Source organism: Cygnus olor, chromosome 5 (assembly GCF_009769625.2).
Source record: "Cygnus olor isolate bCygOlo1 chromosome 5, bCygOlo1.pri.v2, whole genome shotgun sequence".
NCBI lineage: Eukaryota > Metazoa > Chordata > Aves > Anseriformes > Anatidae > Cygnus > Cygnus olor.
Window position 1 is genome coordinate 5,740,947 of NC_049173.1, and position 17,596 is coordinate 5,758,542.

At 52.0% G+C, this 17,596-nt stretch overlaps 1 protein-coding gene across 3 annotated transcripts in view; it reads left to right on the forward strand.

Moving 5' to 3' along the window:
• The window catches only part of DAAM1 (dishevelled associated activator of morphogenesis 1), an 88,161-nt gene that overhangs the window by 56,325 nt on the left and 14,240 nt on the right, over positions 1–17,596 (forward strand). For 2 of the 3 annotated variants that reach the window (XM_040559928.1, XM_040559927.1), the window contains 14 exons: positions 1,953–2,024; positions 2,876–2,970; positions 4,642–4,975; positions 5,505–5,615; positions 5,728–5,831; positions 6,350–6,416; positions 6,846–6,963; positions 7,073–7,211; positions 7,662–7,720; positions 8,072–8,259; positions 8,561–8,872; positions 9,002–9,109; positions 13,597–13,626; positions 14,752–14,855. In XM_040559928.1, coding sequence (XP_040415862.1) covers positions 1,953–2,024; positions 2,876–2,970; positions 4,642–4,975; positions 5,505–5,615; positions 5,728–5,831; positions 6,350–6,416; positions 6,846–6,963; positions 7,073–7,211; positions 7,662–7,720; positions 8,072–8,259; positions 8,561–8,872; positions 9,002–9,109; positions 13,597–13,626; positions 14,752–14,855 — 1,841 coding nt within the window. The remainder of the gene's footprint in view (positions 1–1,952; positions 2,025–2,875; positions 2,971–4,641; positions 4,976–5,504; positions 5,616–5,727; positions 5,832–6,349; positions 6,417–6,845; positions 6,964–7,072; positions 7,212–7,661; positions 7,721–8,071; positions 8,260–8,560; positions 8,873–9,001; positions 9,110–13,596; positions 13,627–14,751; positions 14,856–17,596) is intronic. The other variant, XM_040559930.1, reaches the window with a different exon arrangement.

Sequence of the window (17,596 nt, forward strand, 5' to 3'; positions counted from 1 at the left end):
CTTTTTTTTAAGTGCCTTGGGCACACGGTCGTGCTCTCTGTCGTGTCCTGTGCATGCAGACGGTGCTGGGTCCACCACTGAGAAGGTGCTGGAGGCTGACCCGAAGCGTCTGGCAGCAGCTCTGTCAGGGCTGGGGGTGTTTTGTGGCCCCAGCCTGGTGCCGGCGCTCCCATCTGCATGGGACAACAACAACCCGGGCACCTTTCGGCAAGGGAGAGCGGACACGCAGCGGGTGCTGCTCTCCAAATCCCATGGGGGAAGCTTTAACCACAGGCAGCTGAGAACCGATACAGAGGGCGCCCTGCCTGCCCTCCTCTGCCCCTGGAGCAGGCTCAGAGTTGGGAATGGTCCCGGGGGACCTCTCGTAGCCAGCAAAAACTTAGTGGCAGAGCACGGATATTAGCGGTCCTCCCAGCGGCACAGAGGCAGGCGCTGAGACCTCCTGCAGGTTTATTAGGTTTGGCACTGGTAGGACACATTTTTGGGTTGTTTTTCTAACATCTCGGAAAAAAAATTTCTGCTGATTCCCATTCGGGTTTAAAAAAAAAAATAAATGGCGAGGGAAGGTGAATCAAGTGTTTCATTCAAAACTTGGGTTCTTGGCGGGAGAAGGAGGGGCGAGCAGCCCAGACTAAGAAAGCAGAGGGCAGGGAGGTCTAAATACAGCCTTCTCACTCAGGAAAGTCCTTTCACTTGCCTTAAACTTGACCAGAGGCATGGCTAAGCAGCTTCTCTTGGCCTTTGGCACGCTGGGGGAGATACCAGGCTGCCACCTGGGTGCTCCTAAACTCTTGTCCCCATCCCAGAGCCACCCACGCAGAAGGCTTGCTAACTCTCTCTTTTTCCCATCTTGGCAAGCTGTAGCTTGGGAAGTTTGGATGCACAAACATTTCCCATTTATGCCTCTTGAACCACAGTAAATATTTTGGACTCTGCTCCTTTGACTTGCAGGAATCAGCCAGACTACTGGTAGTCTGCACGCACAGACGTGGGAGCAGAAGGGTGGCTTGTCCCTGGCCTTCGCAGGGAGCTGCAGTGTGGGACAACCCCTACAAACATCTCAACTGCCATCTGATACATTGGGAGGGGCTGCTTCTCCTGGTCCAACTTGAAGTGGATTTATTATTTTATCCTTTTTCTTCTTTTGGTATAAATCTTGGGAAAATACAGTGGGGAAGAGGGTTGGTCTTGAACTATTCCTTCAAAATACGCATACTACCTGTGGATATACACTGTTATTTTTTGGACCTGGGCTCAGCAGTCCACTGGTCATGTCCTACAACAACATGGTAGAACTTGAAAATGACTTGTGTGTCTCAGCAGACACAGGACATTGTAAACTGGGATGACCAAAGGAGGCTGTGCCTCAATCATTGTCATAGATTTTGGGCTGGGGGGGATGTCCTTTCATGGGGGACATTGCCATGTGCATGTTCTCTCCTAACAACTAATGAACCCCCAGGGTCTCTTGGCTGTTGTGCCAAGAGACTCCCTTGGTGGCAAGTCACAGTCCTCCCCCAGGAGTTGAACCTTGTTCACATCACATTTGTTTACCCTTCATAGCTTGTAAAAAGTCTTTTTTTTTTCCCCTCAAAGCACAGTCATCGAGGCTGTATGGCTGAAACTTCAAGGGCACGGTAGACTCAATACAAGAGAAATCTGGGTGTAAAATTCCCAAACTGATACACTGACACTGGGGCAGAGCTTAGTCACAGGCAGACGGTGTAACACATTGCATATAAAATGTGCTATTTCAGTAGATCGGGTAACGTTCCCATATCTGGAGCTGTCAGTGGTGAGTTCAGAGTGCAGAAAATTTAGCTTATATTGATATAAATTTATGTAAGTGCACGAGGCATCTTCATAGGTCGTTGGTTTTGAAGGGCAGGAGATGTTAATGCAATTTCTTCTAATCCACTCTCTTCGTTTCACTTTTTTCCCCCTCTCTGCAGGACCAGGAAGAAAATAAAGGAGCCACCAGCTGGCCAGAGTTTTATATCGACCAGCTGAACTCCATGGCTGCTGTGAGTATTTCTGCAGTGCTTTGGCACTTGTGAAAACTGTAAATGGCAGCAGAGCAGTCGTGATACCATGACAGTTTGTGATATGGTCAGTGTTGTGCTTGAGAGAGCCGAGTGTTGTAGCCACGATGTTGTAATGTGGCACTTCTCAGCCTTTCCAGTTTGCAGACCAGCCAGCACACTGATGGAAGTTATTTAAGCCAGGTGAAATGCAGGGAGAGGTTATTTTGTCCACTGGACCATTGGATACAACCGGAGAAAGGAGACGTTCTCCAAGGCACGGGGACCTTTCCTCTCCCTGCACACCAGGAAGCAGCGAGGCTAAAGGCAAACAGCAATTTTCAGGCTGGTTTTGAAGGAACCTGTCTGATCGTGCAGTGCCAGCAGGGAGGGCATCGAGCTGCTGTGACGGTGGTGAGGCCAACAGCCTCGGTGCTGTTTGGTGGCTGCTGCAATGAGAGCGGGATCCCTGCTACCACCCTGTTCCCAAAACACCCTCTGCGCTGGGTGGTTGCTGTTGTGCTGGGTGAGACCAAAATAGTGCTGTTTTCTGTAGGAAATACAGTTCCTGTAGGGCAAGGCTGTGCTGCAAGACCTGGCACCCACCCTGGTGACCCCAGGCGTGGATGCAGTATCCTGTCCCTCCAGACTGCAGGGCATCTCCACACCCCCCCGGGAAGGGCACATGGGATGCATGGGTACTGGGGAAGGCTAAAAGACCCCCCATTTCTGCCCTTCACCCCAATTTAGTGTTGCTTTAGCCCCCTGTATTCTCCCTGCCCCATCCAGCCCCAGGACCATCCCCTGGATGCAGGGATATTTTGAGATTTTTGCCACTCTTTTTCCTTTTGCAGAGGAAATCGCTGATTGCTTTGGAAAAAGAAGACGAGGAGGAGAGGAACAAAACAATAGAAAGTTTGAAGACTGCACTGAGGACAAAACCAATGAGGCAATTCTCTTCCATTTCTTTGCTTTATTGCGCTGGTCATGGCTTTTGATTTGTGTTCTCTGGCAGAGGGGTTTTAGAAAAGAAATGGAAATGGGGCCGGCTGAGGATGAGGGGACTTGGGAGGCAGGGACCCTGAAATGACACTTGCTTTTTGGATCATGTTTTGTCATTTTGTTCCTTTTCTTCAGCCTTTTTAGTGGCTGAGAACCATCAGCACCTTCACGTCTGTTCAGAGCAATCAGGCCACTTTTTCCCCCCCCTCAAATTTGCTGTCATTCTAATAGCTACAGAATATAAAAATGCCTTCCAGAGTTTTTCCAAAAAATCCAAATTTTGTTGGTCAACCAAGCCCTTTGTTTCAAGTTCAACTCTCCTTGCGCTTTTTGAAGGAATAAAATCGTACGAATCTTCAGGCTTTAGTGGAATGCAAGAAAAAAAAAAGGTTGCTAGGAGGTTTTGATGGGGAGGATAAAGAAAGGGTGGGACTCTTTCTAAAAGTCTTTAGTTTTTCCTAAGTTTCTCTGGAGTCTGCATGCACACATCTGAAAAATCTTTCAGATGCCTCTGGTTGACTTTTTCGGATGGGAAAACATTTCATTAAGAAATGCATTGCCCAGTCTGGTTATGGAAGACACAGCTCTTGTTTGCAAATGCATTGCACTCTTCCATTTCTCTTTTGCAATGGTTCTGGCAATGGGACTTGGTCAGAAATTCCCAAGGTCGGGGTGAGCACCCGATTTCCATGAAGCCTCAACCTCTTGGGTGCTGGCTCCTGCCATCCCCAGGGAGCAGGGGCGGTACCCAGCTTTGTCGTAGTTTGCAATTAAACTTTCCAAAGTGCTTAAAAGTGGTTTGTGAGTTCATCTCACTGGAAATCAGAGGGATGCAGCAGGTTTCTGTAGAAAACCTTACCTTCTGGACCTACCTTTGTTTCCAGGGAAGTGAACATCAAATTTCCTATTGACTTTGGCTGGAATACGAGCAGGCTTTCAAGCAGAGAAATCAGTTTTCACTGGGAGTGCAATTATCCCTTTTGTTGCTGCACATAAGCACTGGTGGATCTAAATTAAACTCGTCCTAGTGCTGGGATGTTCTCGGATCATTTGCTGTCCGAGCCCACTCCTTTTTCAAAAACAGAATACACCCAGCCAGGGTGGCATTGGGCAGGGAGGTCCTAAAATGCACGAGCGGTGTGCAGTGAAGGAGGGTGGGTTATGTCTGCATGCTTTGTTGAATCTGCATCGGGCACCGCGTGCATTTGCAAGCCTGTGTTCATTTTAGCAGCATTATATCAGTCATCATCAAAATGTGAAATCCCTGTTTAAAAAGGTGTGAGATGTGTACAGCGGAGGAGAAGGGTGCGGGTGGTGAGGCATGCGTAGCAGGAGGCAGCAGGTCTGGCAGGTGTTGTGGGCATGACATTTGGGTTTCTGTGGGCTGGCTGCAGCTGGGTAAGAAGACAACTCCAGGACCAGGGAGCTTCTTCCCCTCCTGTGCAAAACTGGTCCCAAAGGACCAGTAGAAGTCCTGCAGGCTTTCTGCTATGCAAAATCCGTTGCAGGAAAAAATATATAAAAGCACTCTGGGTTTGCAAGATCAGACAAGTCAGCCCTGTTTGTGGGTTAAGTGCTCCTTTAGCATTTGATTTTAAAACGTCCCTCCTTCTGGCAGGTTTGTAACCCGGTTCATCGACCTGGATGGCTTGTCGTGTATTCTGAACTTCCTCAAAAGTATGGACTATGAGACAGCAGAGTCTCGAATACATACCTCGCTCATTGGATGTATAAAAGCACTAATGAACAACTCCCTGGGCCGGGCTCATGTCCTGGCCCATTCGGAGAGCATTAACGTAATCGCTCAGAGTCTGAGCACGGAGAATATTAAGACGAAGGTGGCAGTGCTGGAAATCATGGGCGCTGTGTGCCTGGTTCCCGGCGGCCACAAAAAGGTACTGGAGGCTATGCTGCACTACCAGAAATACGCCAGCGAACGGACTCGTTTTCAGGTGGGTGCCTCTCGACTCACCCCTCAGCTCCCAAAATTCGGCTCTGGGTCTGGGTGGATCATCAGCCGCTGCTGAGAGTAGAGGGCACCTCGCCAGACAGCCCAAATTGGAGTTCTTGGCCCTTCCTCCTCCTGGGTATCTAAACGCTGCGTGTGCAGGATTTGTCCTGGCCATTTGTAATTTTGATACTCTGGGAATTACCCCAGAACAATGCCCTATCTGACGAGAGCCACGGCTGAGCAAAGAGTGGGAAAACAGTTATTTAGGGCAGCTCCCCCCTCCTCAGCATGCTCACTGTTGTAGGGTTTTTGGAACTGCAGCAAGGCTGCAGCACGTCTGGGTGGGCTGATTTTTGCAGACACAGGTGCTGGGATGGGCTGGGCTACATCAGGCAGCAGCTGTTGGTCTAGAAAGCATCACCAGTGAGCTGCTGCGGGGGCTTTGGAAGCACCAGGAGAAGTTGTTCACACGTGTCCTCTGGCAGCTCATGCAGCACCTGGGCTCTTAACTTACCTTGTGGGTTTGACAGACGCTGATCAATGACCTGGACAAGAGCACGGGGCGGTATCGGGATGAAGTGAGCCTCAAGACAGCGATCATGTCCTTCATCAACGCAGTCCTGAGCCAGGGAGCAGGCGTGGTGAGCTCTGGGTCTTTCGGAAAGGGTGGTCTTTTGGTGGGTTCAGGGCTTTTCAGTAAGGTTTTTGAGGAAATGCACCTTGCTGTGTTGACCCAACAACTGTCCCTGGCAGGAAAGCCTGGATTTCAGACTGCACCTGAGATACGAATTTCTCATGCTTGGGATCCAGCCAGTCATTGACAAACTAAGAGAGCATGAAAACTCAACCCTAGACCGGTGAGTGGTGACCCGCAGCCTGATGGTTATTTTACCCCTTTTGTTACGTGCATGCTTTCTGGTTTTTGGACATGGCATTTGGGGAAAGCCATGTGGGTCTCGACTATAGATCTGGTTCCTCTTGAGGAAATGCTTTAGTGTCACCAAAGAGGGAGGGGAAGAACCCTGGCTCTGCTGCAGTCTAGCATAGGGTTGAGCTGGGAAGGATGTGCCATCCTGGTGGGTGCTGTCAGCCCTCCTCCTTGTCTTCTCTTCCAAAAGACTCCTTGGAAGGGCTGTAATTACTTTGCCCTCTGTGTTTTTGAGTTGGTTTCTCGAGCTGGCGAGGGTGAGGACGAACACGTGGAGCTCCAGGAGCTCTAGGCTGAAGATCCTGTTGGTGTTTCAAGTTTTGCTTGTCTCTGGACCACTGCCTGTTAGTGGGCTGCTCTGGAAGCTGTTCCAAACTGGCTGCTTGCTATGCATGGCCACATTCATATCTACTTTTAACAGTTTTTTTTTTCCCTTTCTTTCCTCAGGCATTTAGATTTTTTCGAAATGCTTAGAAATGAAGACGAACTGGAATTTGCCAAAAGATTTGAGCTGGTGAGTGTGAACATTACCACTACAGAGCCTGGCTCTTGATGTCATGGATCCTTTTAAAAGCACCTACGTAGACCAGGACAAAGTGCAGGCTTTTGGGTCAGATTTGGAGGTTGGAAATCTGTCTCCTGTTGCACTGCTCATTTGCTTCATCCCTCTTCTCCCCTGCCTGCTGGCCTTTTGCCTTTCATGGGGCACTTGGGACTGTCTCCATACCAAGAGGCTCACAGGGTTTGGTGGTGAGACTCAGGATGCTCAGGTCAGAGGCTTCCTAGGAGACCAGGGCCGTATTCAGACAGCTTATGGCAGCATCTCAGGGCTGGGTGTGGTAGCAGATGCTGTGACTTGGTGCTGCTGTCCCTCGCCACAGGGCTGATCCAGCTGGGGTCACATCAGCCCGGTGGCCTGAGCACGCTCCACTCTGTTCCACAGGTTCACATAGACACCAAAAGCGCAACTCAGATGTTCGAGCTGACGAGGAAGAGGCTGACTCACACAGAGGCCTACCCGCACTTTATGTCCATCCTGCACCACTGTCTCCAAATGCCTTGTGAGTACTGGGGGGGCAAGAAACTCGCACCTCACAGCCCAAGTCCCCTGCCCGGGGGGCAGCCATGTCCCTGCGGCTCCTCCCAGCCTCTTCCCTTCCTCCTGTCCAGATAAAAGAAGCGGTAACACCGTCCAGTACTGGCTGCTGCTGGACAGGATCATCCAGCAGATCGTCATTCAGAGTGACAAAGGGCAGGACCCCGACGCCACTCCCCTGGAAAACTTCAATATCAAAAACGTCGTCCGAATGTAAGTGCTCATCCTCCTCTCTCGGGGCTCTCTGCCGTGACTTTGTCTGCTCGAGACGGAGGGCAGGCGAGGCAAGGTGTGGGAATCATCCCTGGCAGGCTCGGATCGTTTTGACCTACTCAAGAAGACATGCTCAGTGAGCTATTTCCCTTGACTGTCACTGTTCCTTATTCATCACTCAGTGCTCTCACAGTGACGTTCCTGCTCCTCGGTTGGACAAGTTGGGGTCCCTGGAGCTGTGGAGGCAGCAGAGCATCCCAGCATGCAAACCCCATGGCCAGGAGCCGCTGGGGGCAGAGCAGAGTTCTCTGAAATACCCCCACGGGAGCTGCACCCCACGCAGCCCTAACTCCCCTGCACAGTGCTCCTCAGTCGTGTTTCTTCCTGGTGGTGTTTCCCCGCTGACTGCACCGGGGTTGTCTCATAGCACTGCTTGTCTCCTCCTTTTAGGTTAGTCAATGAAAATGAAGTCAAACAGTGGAAAGAGCAAGCGGAAAAAATGCGAAAAGGTGAGCGATGGAAAGATGAAAGGCACTAACTTTTACCTGAGCGTGCACTGTAAGCTAAACAGCTCGCATCTATATATTTAACTGGATGGACTGTGCATGAGTGGCTGAGATTGTATCATGCTATGGGGCTTATGATAGAAATAGATATTAATTTCTTCATGGGGTGTGCAGTACAGGGGCAGTCCTAGCCAGAGTCTAATGTGCCCAGCACACACTCCCTTTCTCCTATTGCACAACTTCTCTCCTAAGTAGCACACGGTTTATAACCCTGCACACTGCTTGCTTTCTGCACTACCGAAGTGTTCATCACCCAGAAGTGGATTCAAGGGTTGCTTTTGGGGACTATTTCAGAGCACACCGAGCTTCAACAGAAGCTGGAGAAGAAGGAGCGGGAGTGCGATGCCAAGGCCCAGGAGAAGGAAGAAATGATGCAGACACTGAACAAGATGAAGGAGAAGCTGGAGAAGGAGTCCAGTGAGCACAAGCAGGTCAAGCAGCAGGTGGCGGATCTCACAGCACAGCTCCATGAGATGAGCAGGGTAAGGCCCCAAACCTCTTCCTCATTGTGCCCATGTCCCAAATCCCCTGAAAGTGCTGAGGGGTGATTTCTGGAGGCTGCACAGAGGGCTGCAGAAGGTGCTTGCTGGGAGGGCCCCCAAGATGTCCATCCCTGGGAATGGGGTGATTTCACCTCTCTGGCTGCATTGGACCTCAGTCAAGCATGCTGAAGCCTTTAGTTACTTCCTATGCTGGTTAAGTTCCGACAAACAAAAAAAAAAAGGCATTTTTGGATGGTGCCTTCCCTCTGTGTAACCAGTTCCTCCTCTCTTTCTCTCTCAGAGGGCGATCTGTGCTGCCGGCCCTGGAGGACCTCCCTTGCCACCAGGAGCTCCTGGTGGCCCTTTACCTTCTCCAGCTCCAGGATCCCTCCTTCCCCCTCCTCCACCACCACCGCCACCACCGGGGGGCTGTCCCCCACCACCACCCCCACCACCGCCCCCTCCGGGTGGCCCCCCTCCACCCCCCGGCCCCCCACCCCTGGATGGGGTGATGCCCCCCCCAGGAGCACCGCTGGGCTTTGCCCTGAAGAAGAAGAGCATCCCGCAGCCGACGAACGCCCTCAAGTCCTTCAACTGGTCCAAGCTGCCAGAGGTAAGCCAGGGGTTCCCATCTGTGCTTTCAGAGGGCCACAGTGCTCTGCAGAAGGAGAATAATTAAGGCAACAAAACCAGAGGTGCCAAAGGAGGCACCCCAACCTGCTGTGCTCCCGCTGTCTTTCAGAACAAGCTGGCAGGCACCGTGTGGACCGACATAGATGATGCAAAAGTGTTTAAAATCCTGGACCTCGAAGACCTGGAAAGGACGTTCTCCGCCTACCAAAGACAGCAGGTAACGGCTGGCCGGGGCCTTGCGCAGGCCTCTGGGACAGACGCTGTGGTTATGAAGTCGCTCGGTTTCACGTGTGGTCTCGGAACGCGCCTCCTGCCATTATTTCACTCCGTTTGCCAGATCAACTCGATCTGGTTTGTCCTCTCATTTGCATGCCAGTGCCTTTGCCTGGAAATGGTAGCTCACAGCCAGACGTGACCGATTTCGCCCCTGCCCACGTACCTGACCGCGTGTGTCGCAGTGCCAGCACCAAGATGGATCACGAAACAAACAAAAATGACAGGGAATGCATGAAAATAGCCCCCAGATGTGGCCACGGTTGAGTAATTTTGGGATCACTCTTAACAGCGACTGCTTCATGTCTGTATTGGGTGGAAAATTTATATCCCTCTCTGGCCAAGAAGGACTCAGTTTTACCCACATCTACCATGGGTGGATCTCTTCTTTTATTTTTGTAGTGAGCCCAGAGCAAAATGTGAGCTTTGAACAAAAAGCAAGTCCCAAACCAAAATAATGACACTGCAGACAAAAGTCTCTGCTTTTTAATCTCCTTCTCAAGCAATATGGCCCCAGTTTGGAAGGCATCAAAACCCATGAAGAAAATTAGACACTTGTTTTACCCCAGGCAGGACCGTTAGTGGTCAAAAGCCATGAGTTTTTTCAGGAAAAGCAGGAGAGAAAGTAAGAGAGAGGCCGCAAACATTGGGCTCACCTGCTGAATGTCTGGCTGCATTGTGGGGAGGAGAGCCCAGGCTGTCTGCTCTCGCCAGGCTCAGGAGGGACGGGCTGGGAAGGAGCAGACCCATCACGTAAGCTCCTTAGACAACGTGAGAGCTTAATCACTTCCAGAGGCTAATGGAGGGCAAGATCAGGGTGGATTAGAGCGGTGCAAATATCAAGAGTAACCCCCCAGGAATAGGTGCTGCCCTGGTGTGTTTTGGGAATAGGGCCCATCTGAAGAGGAGATGGAAATGGAAAGGAGGCAAGAATAGAAACCTAGCGTGTCCGTGGGACAGCTTGCCCTCTGGCCAGAGTCACCTGGTGTGCTGCAGTTACTGCCAGGCAGAAATCCAAACAGACTTTGGCTTGGCTGAAGTCCTGCTGGGTGAAGTGAGGCCAGCAAGGAGGGGGAGATGCTGCACGCTGCAAGGAGAGCTGTGGCATGGGTTTGTGTCCCAGGCTCCGAAAGGGAGCCAAACGTGGGAGCCAGAGACTAGGGTGGGACTGACAGAAGACACGAGTTCATTGTGTCCCACCAGCACCTCATAGCAGCACCATTTTGTGCGAGCGGAGTGCTGTGACCATGCCCCTGGTCCCCAGCTCGTGTCATCACCCACTTGCAAGTCCTCAGAGTGCCACACAGGTGGGGCCTGTGGAAATCCCTGGCTTTCCACGAGGGTCTTGTTCTCTCCAGAGACTGCAGAGCACCTCCCGAGTGTGCGAGGCTGGGCTGTTAAGATGAGAAATGCAGCTCTGCAAGTCAGTCACTTTTTTTTCTTTTGTTGGGGTATGCACCCTGGAATGATTACAGATGCCTAAAAGTTATAAATACTCCTTGCTTTTTGCCACCACTAAAAAGATTTGGTGTCTGGAAGGTGTCTGCTGGATGGGAGCTGTGAGTGCTCGTCATCACCTGGGCCACCAAGTTCAGTCGATGAGAATTGCCTGTCCTTCGGGGGAAGGATGTTAAACTAATTTCTTAATAACTTGCAGCATTTTCAAGCTCGAGCAGGGATTTCTCCTCCTCTCTCCCTGTCTTGAACCCTTTACTGAAAGTCACTGACTCAGTGACCACATCTCTCAGTTCCCTTGAGACATGATGTCCGTAGGGCTTGGGGCATCAGCGTTTGCCCTTTTTTTGTTGTTGAGGAATGGCATTACTGATGCTCCAGCACGTTGGGGGCAGCTTGCGGAGGTGTATGTGGGGCAGGGACATCTCAGACCCCCTTGGAGTAGCTGTGGTGGCTCTGGTACGGATGGGACTTGGCTGCTTGTACTGCTATGGCGCCTGGAAATCCCCGTCTGAGCAGTGCACAGACTTAATTACATTCTCAGTTCCAAGCATCTCCTTGAATGCTTTTCCCACGTCCCAGGCTGGGAGGTTAACGCAGGCTTTGGAGGGAACTCTGCAGCTCTGGGGAAAGGGCCCTTCCCTGCAGAGAGGATGGAAGCGCCCTGGATTCACCCCTGGGAGCATCCCTGCCCGGTGCTGGGTTGTTTCCCAAACCTACCAGGAGAGCAGATCCCTGCGCAGGGGTCTGCACCTCTGTCGGAGGTGTTTTGAGAGCTGAGGCTGGGGGTGATGCTGGTGAGCGGCAGCGACGTGGCTGGGGTAGTCCTGGGGCATGGCAGGTACAGCGGGCGTGGTAAAAGAGCCAGGGCCAAGTGGAAAAATACAAGTTGTTGAACAGGGGGCTTAGCAGTGAGCTAAGAAAGTTTGTTTTCAAAAAAAAAAAAAGGATGTAAGAAGGAAACTTACATCTGCTCCATGTAGGTGAGAGCGACCTGCACATGGGCTGGGGCAGCGGGGGCTGGGGATGTGTGTGGGGACAATGGCAGCAGATTTAAAGTTACCCCTCCTTTCACTGCCATCCCTCAGCAGAAGCTGGATTGTGGCTTGTGCAAGAGAAAGAGGCAGGGATGAGGCTTGTTGAGGCAGAGAGGGAGGTGTTTTTTTTCATAATGAGCCCTTTCTGTGCATTGGGAGCTCTCCTGGAGAAGGCAGAGGGCAGAAGGACCACCCCATCCTTCTGCTCTCCGGCACCACGGGGCAAGTGCAAGCATGGGGATGGAAGGACAGCTGATGGCCAGCTAAATGGCCAGCAACAAACCCGTCCCTGCCTGGGGGAGAGCTTCGTGCCTGTCTCACGAAGGAGCTGCCTCGGAAGAGGTTGCTTTATCAAGCACTGCTGCTTTACCACCTCGACCGGCCCGCGGAGTCTAGTTCTGCCCTGGCAGCAGCCTCGTGTCCAGCTGAATTGTAGGGCTGCATTTCTCATCTGATCTCTCTGAAGTACGGCAATAGCAGCTTGGGTGTCTTTATTTAAGGTCTGTCGGCCCCCCTTTCCTTGCAAAGCCGCTGCTGAAGGAAGCCCTGGCACCTCCGCTGTCCCGGGACGCTCGGGAACGGGTTGGTTCCTTGTTTCCTTGGCTGATGTTTCGTTGTCTCCCGGCACGTTTCGTTCTGCTTTTGTTCTCGGCCGCAGCGTTTTTGCTCTCCAGGAAAGCTTCACACGTTGTTCGTCCTGCACCTCTGCTGGGAGCCATTCGCACACAAAAAGCCACGGGGACAGAGGGCGTGGGGGGCTTGGGCTCAGCCCCCTGCAGGTCGAGCCCGGGACGTTTCGTGATGTCCGACAGAGCCGTTTCCCATCCTCCCTCCCAAACCCACGCACGGTTCCCGGGCTGATAAAGCGCTGGCAGCCGCTCAGGGGAAAACCTGCGTAAACAAGGTTCCCTTGCAAAAGGCAGTGGTGAAGTTTGGAGAAGACTTAACTCGAAGCAGGCATGTGGGCCGGCTGTCACCTCCGAGCAGAGGGGCTGGAAGGAAACGCTGTTTTAAATGACCTGGGTTTGGAGTCCACCTACCTCCAGAGGACCTCTGGCCGCTGCGTGCCTTCTTTTTTTTATTATTTCATTTTTTTAAAAAACAACAGCAACAAACAATTTATGCACCTTTGCTATCTCCCTTCCCATCGCCAATCTGCTGGACCTTGAGCCAAGCCAAAAAAACCCAACAACAAAAGGCGCAGCCCAGCAAACGGGGAGGGAGAACTCTCTTGTGTGTGTGTGGTCTCACGGTACCGGCTTTGCTGCACGTGCTTCCAGTCTGCCGGCCAGGGCTGCGGGGTGGGGCGAGCCCGGCAGGCAAACGGGGTCTCGGGACGAGCTAAGTGCAGGCTGGGCATCAGGGTAGCGTTTGGCCAGGCTGCCAAGCCCCGCAGAAGGGTTATTTTCCCTGTAAGGAGGAGAAAGGCGAAGGGGAAACGCGTTGCCATGGCAAATGGTAAAGTTTTGCTGCGGCGAGATTTGCTCCGGGATGAGGATCTCGTTATTTCCACTTGAAAGCCCTGTTTTTCCTGGCACTGGCGGTGATGTTTCGTCCTCTCAGACTCGCAAAAACCCAGCAATTTCCTCCCCCGGCACGGCGGGCTGAGCGGCGCTGCTTGGGGCCAGTGCTGGCAGGGCTTGGCGGAGGTCCCCTGCGTCCCCAAAGCGCAGAAGCACCCTGGCGTGACCCAGCCGTGAAGCATCCCTCTTCCTCCCCTCCCGCACCTCCTCCTCCTCCTCCCTTCATCCCCACCGTGCCCCCACCTGCATCCCTCATTTTTCGGCGCTGGCAGACCCCGCGCGTTCCCCCTTGCTGCTCACCCCGCTGCGTGACCCCCTCTCCTTTTAACTGTGCTTTGATTCCTTTTGGTTTTGCGGAGGTCACTCAACTGCATGTGTTTTTACTGCCTTTTTCCATGCTTCTGCTATGGCTGTAGGACTTCTTTGTGAGCAGTAACTCCCGGCAGGTAAGTGAGCATCCGCAGGTCTTGGAGCGGCTGGGGACACGGGGACGCGTGCCGGGGGTTGGATTTTTACTTAGGGGAGCTCCAGCTACTGAGCATCACTCAGAGTCCCTGCCCTGAGGGACAAAAGGTTGAGATAAATAAACTTGTACCTGCAGGAGGGGCTCAGTAGAGCCCTGCACCACCCATCCCATCAGTTTCCCACTTCTCATAGGTGTTTTTTTTTGGTCAGTGCAAGAAAAGGAGTGAAAAATGGAAACTTCTTTGCTCACCCTAAACCTGTAGGGTGGTTGTGCACCACGTCTCCTGAGCTCGGAAACCTTTAGTGCTTATCTGCAGCACGTGGGACCTCGCAGCTCTGGGTTATGTTCCTTACAGAAGGATTGAATAGCCAGGTTTTAATTTATTAACCTGACTACAACATGCAATATGGTAAATTAAAACCAGAGTCAACCTGAACTCCTTGGGCAACCCTGCAAGATCACTGTTACCTGGATCTGCCCGTCTGTGTGCAGCCGCACCTTTGCACGTTGTTATTCATTTGAACACAATAATGTTTTCGAGCTGCTTAGGAGATTTAGGTGCCCATGCCACAAGGATTTGTGCTTTCAGATCCCTTGTTTTGGAAGCATTTCCCTGAAAGAGAAGCGAATGCAGCAAGTTGCATTTGTGAGGCTGGTCGTTTTCATTGATAAACTTGTTATTGTGGACTGGTGCGTGAAGGGCGACTGCAAATGTTTGGGGTGCGGAGCAGGAGTGGGCCTGAGTGTGTGCAGCCGCCTGTAATGAAACATTTCATGCGAGGGTTTAATGAAGTATCACAAATATGTACGCTAAGAAAGCCCTGCTTTATTTATTCACCAGCACCTGTGTGTTTGCAGATTCTTAAATCTTCCCTGTCTGAGAAAATATTTACATTTCTAGCCAGTGGCTTCAAAGCCAGTTCTGGTTTCTGAAGCAGCTCACTGTATTTCAGTTACAGGCTATGGGTTTTACCCGTAACCCGTGGTGACACTCCTGATTAATGGGGGCCCGCTGTGTATCGCATTGGTATGTGCTGAGAGTACTAAATGTCTTCTCCGGGGTTTTTCTCCATGCTTTTTTTTTTTCTCCCCTATTTTTTTGTAGAAGGAAGATGCTATCGACGACACGTTGAGCTCCCGACACAAAGTCAAGGAGCTCTCAGTCATAGACGGCCGGAGAGCTCAGAACTGCAACATCCTGCTCTCCAGGTAGGGCTGAGGCTTTGTTTGAGCTTTTGTGGCTGCTAAATACGGTCTCTGTATGCTGGGGAAAATGCTGCGTGTGTGCAGTGTTTGGGGACTGCAAGCAGCTTCCCTGCCACAGCTGGCAGCATAATTTGGACGTCCTGCATGGGTGCCATGGGCCATGCATGGCTTTGGGACAGAAGTGTCCCTTGTTAGCAGCTGCCAGGGTGACAGCCTCCAGTATGTCCCGCTCCAGCCAGGGCAGCCCTATGCTGTTACAAGTAATTTAATCCAAGCCCCAAATCTCATTTCTGCCAAGAGGATAAGAAGGGCATTTTTTCACCAGGTAAAATAAACCAGCCTGCAGTGGTGTGGAAGGATGAACCAGCAGCACAGGTACTTGGAAAAAAAAAAAAAGACAAAACCAGCAGAAAATGCAGCTTTTCTCTGGCTCACTCAAAAAAAAAAAAAAAATCCAACAGCAGTAAAATCCAGCTCCATTCAAAGTGGTCACTCTGGGGCACCAAGCAGCTGCTCTGCTTCTGTGGCACCCAGGACCAGCCTGCCCCCAGCAGTGCAGTGGGCAGGGTGGGCTTTCCCAAATCCTGCGGTGTCCGGACAGCGGGTCAGCCCACGGGGCTTTCTTGCTGGCAAGCTGCAGGCAGGTGCCTGCAAACAGCACCTCCGGGTGGGGAACGGTGCCTGCTTTCTGCTCTGGGTTGCTTCTATGGATTTTCTTTCTTCCTCAAATGTAGTAGTGAAAATGAGAAGGATTACAGTGAGCGGAGTTTAAAGCAGCATGTGAATGAGTGCATTTATGTCAGCTAGAGAGCACAGCAGCTGGACTGGGGCACTGCCTGGGTTGCTCCCCTGTGTTGAGCACAGTCACAGCAGGACTGGGTGTAATCCATCAAGATGCTTGAGCATGCAGCTGAAGGTTAAGGGCACAAACAGCCCCTTTGGTGTGAAGGAGAGCCACTTGAGTGCTTAACTTCAAAGGTGTCTGAGGTGCCTCGCTGAATAAAGGTCTTCATTTCTTCTCACCAGCCAGTCCTTCTCTTCCAGCAGTGGCTGGAAACGAGTCACCAGTAATTAGTCCAACAGGGATGGGCAAAAAGGGAGGCCACTGCCTGCCCAGCCTGCCCTTTGGGTCCTTCCCGAGGAGAGCAGCGAGTGGGGCGTGGGGCTGCATGGTTTTGCCCAGCATCACCATTTCCTAAGCACCAGTATAATCAGCCAAATAAATAGACAACGAGCCAACAGGGAGCAAGCCCTGACTCTCAGCAGATCCCGAGCTGTTCTCTTTGTGGTTTCTGTGGCCATCGCCAGCAGCTTGCACCCACTCGGGCTCTCAGCTGCCCTGCCCCAGAGGAGGCACTGACCCCGGCCTTGGAGGTGCCTCGGGATTAATCCCTTGCTGCAGGAGCTTCTGCCAACCTGACGCTGCTGGGGACTTGCTTGTAGGGTATTTATCTAGCATTTGCAGCGGCAGCCAGTTATTCCCCTTCCCCATCTCTGCAAGTGACCACAAGCAGATTTCTCTCCCCGAAATGGGTGATTTTCTCTTGACAAAAAAGGAAAGGATGAAGCTCCCTGCCCAGCATCCTGCCTGCACCCGGGGCCCTCTGCAGGCTCAGCTCAGCCCCTGCGTCTCCAGCAAACTCTTCTCCAGCCAACCCTTTGCCCGTCTCTGAGTGGGGCAGAGCGGCAGTGTCGTGCTCCCCGTGCTGCAGGGGCTGGGCGAAGCAGGGGCGAGCAGACTTTGACATCTGAAAGACCTGCCCGCTTGGCCCTGTGCTTAGCCCAGACATTTGTAAGCTGCACAGCCATTGTCTGGCTTGCAGCGTGGAAAGATTACGGCCAGTGAGATACTTTATCTCTCTCTGTAGATTTATTTTTTTGCCTGCTTCCCTTGCTTTGGGAGAAATTACTGCACAGTGAGATCACTGGATTTTCCTTCAGCTTGTAATGCAGCAGAAGAATATTTTTAACATTTGATTTTTTTCTTTTTGTTTAAGAGCACTTCGGCTATGCCAATGTCAGTGCAGTGCTGGGTCTTGCTCAATGAAACCACCCCATCCTCGCCGTTGCTGCGGGTGTACGTGTGTGTATTTTTAGCTCGCTGCCTTCTGCGAGATGCAAATCAGGACCGTGCTCCGTCCCCTTCTGAGCGTGCTGGCGCTGAATGGCTCGTTTGATTCCTCTCTCCGGCGAGGCAGTGTTGAGCATTTTTCTCAGCTGAATGTGGCTTTTCAAGAGGGCGCGTCCCCTTCCCGGCGGAATTTGTTTTTCCCTTTCACACTTATTACATCCTTCGCCGGGCTCTACAAAAGCCACGCAAGCGAGCCCCGCGCTTGCCGGCCCGGCGGGCTGTCACTTCGCATCACCGAGCCGCTGGCCTTAAATCCCCGTGACAGCAAGCACTGTGACCCCGTTCCTCTCAGACGGCTCGCGTTCGACAGCTGCTGCCAACAATGATAATTATTGTGGTTATAGATAAGCTTCTAGCTTTCACTGGCCCCTTTCCCATCACGTTGTCTGAGAAGCTGTTTGCTTCTGGCGCCCCGCGATTGCTCTCTGCTGATCCCGAGGCAGCCTCTTGTTCTTGGCGTGGTGTTTTGGTGATTTCTGAGAAAAGTTTTTTTCAGCCTTTTTTTTGTATATTTTATTATTGACTTTGCTTTTAATGAGCAGGGCTTACAGAAGTCACCCTCGCCCCTCGCCACCCACCCGCAGACAGTCACAGGGGAGCTTCAGGTTCATTT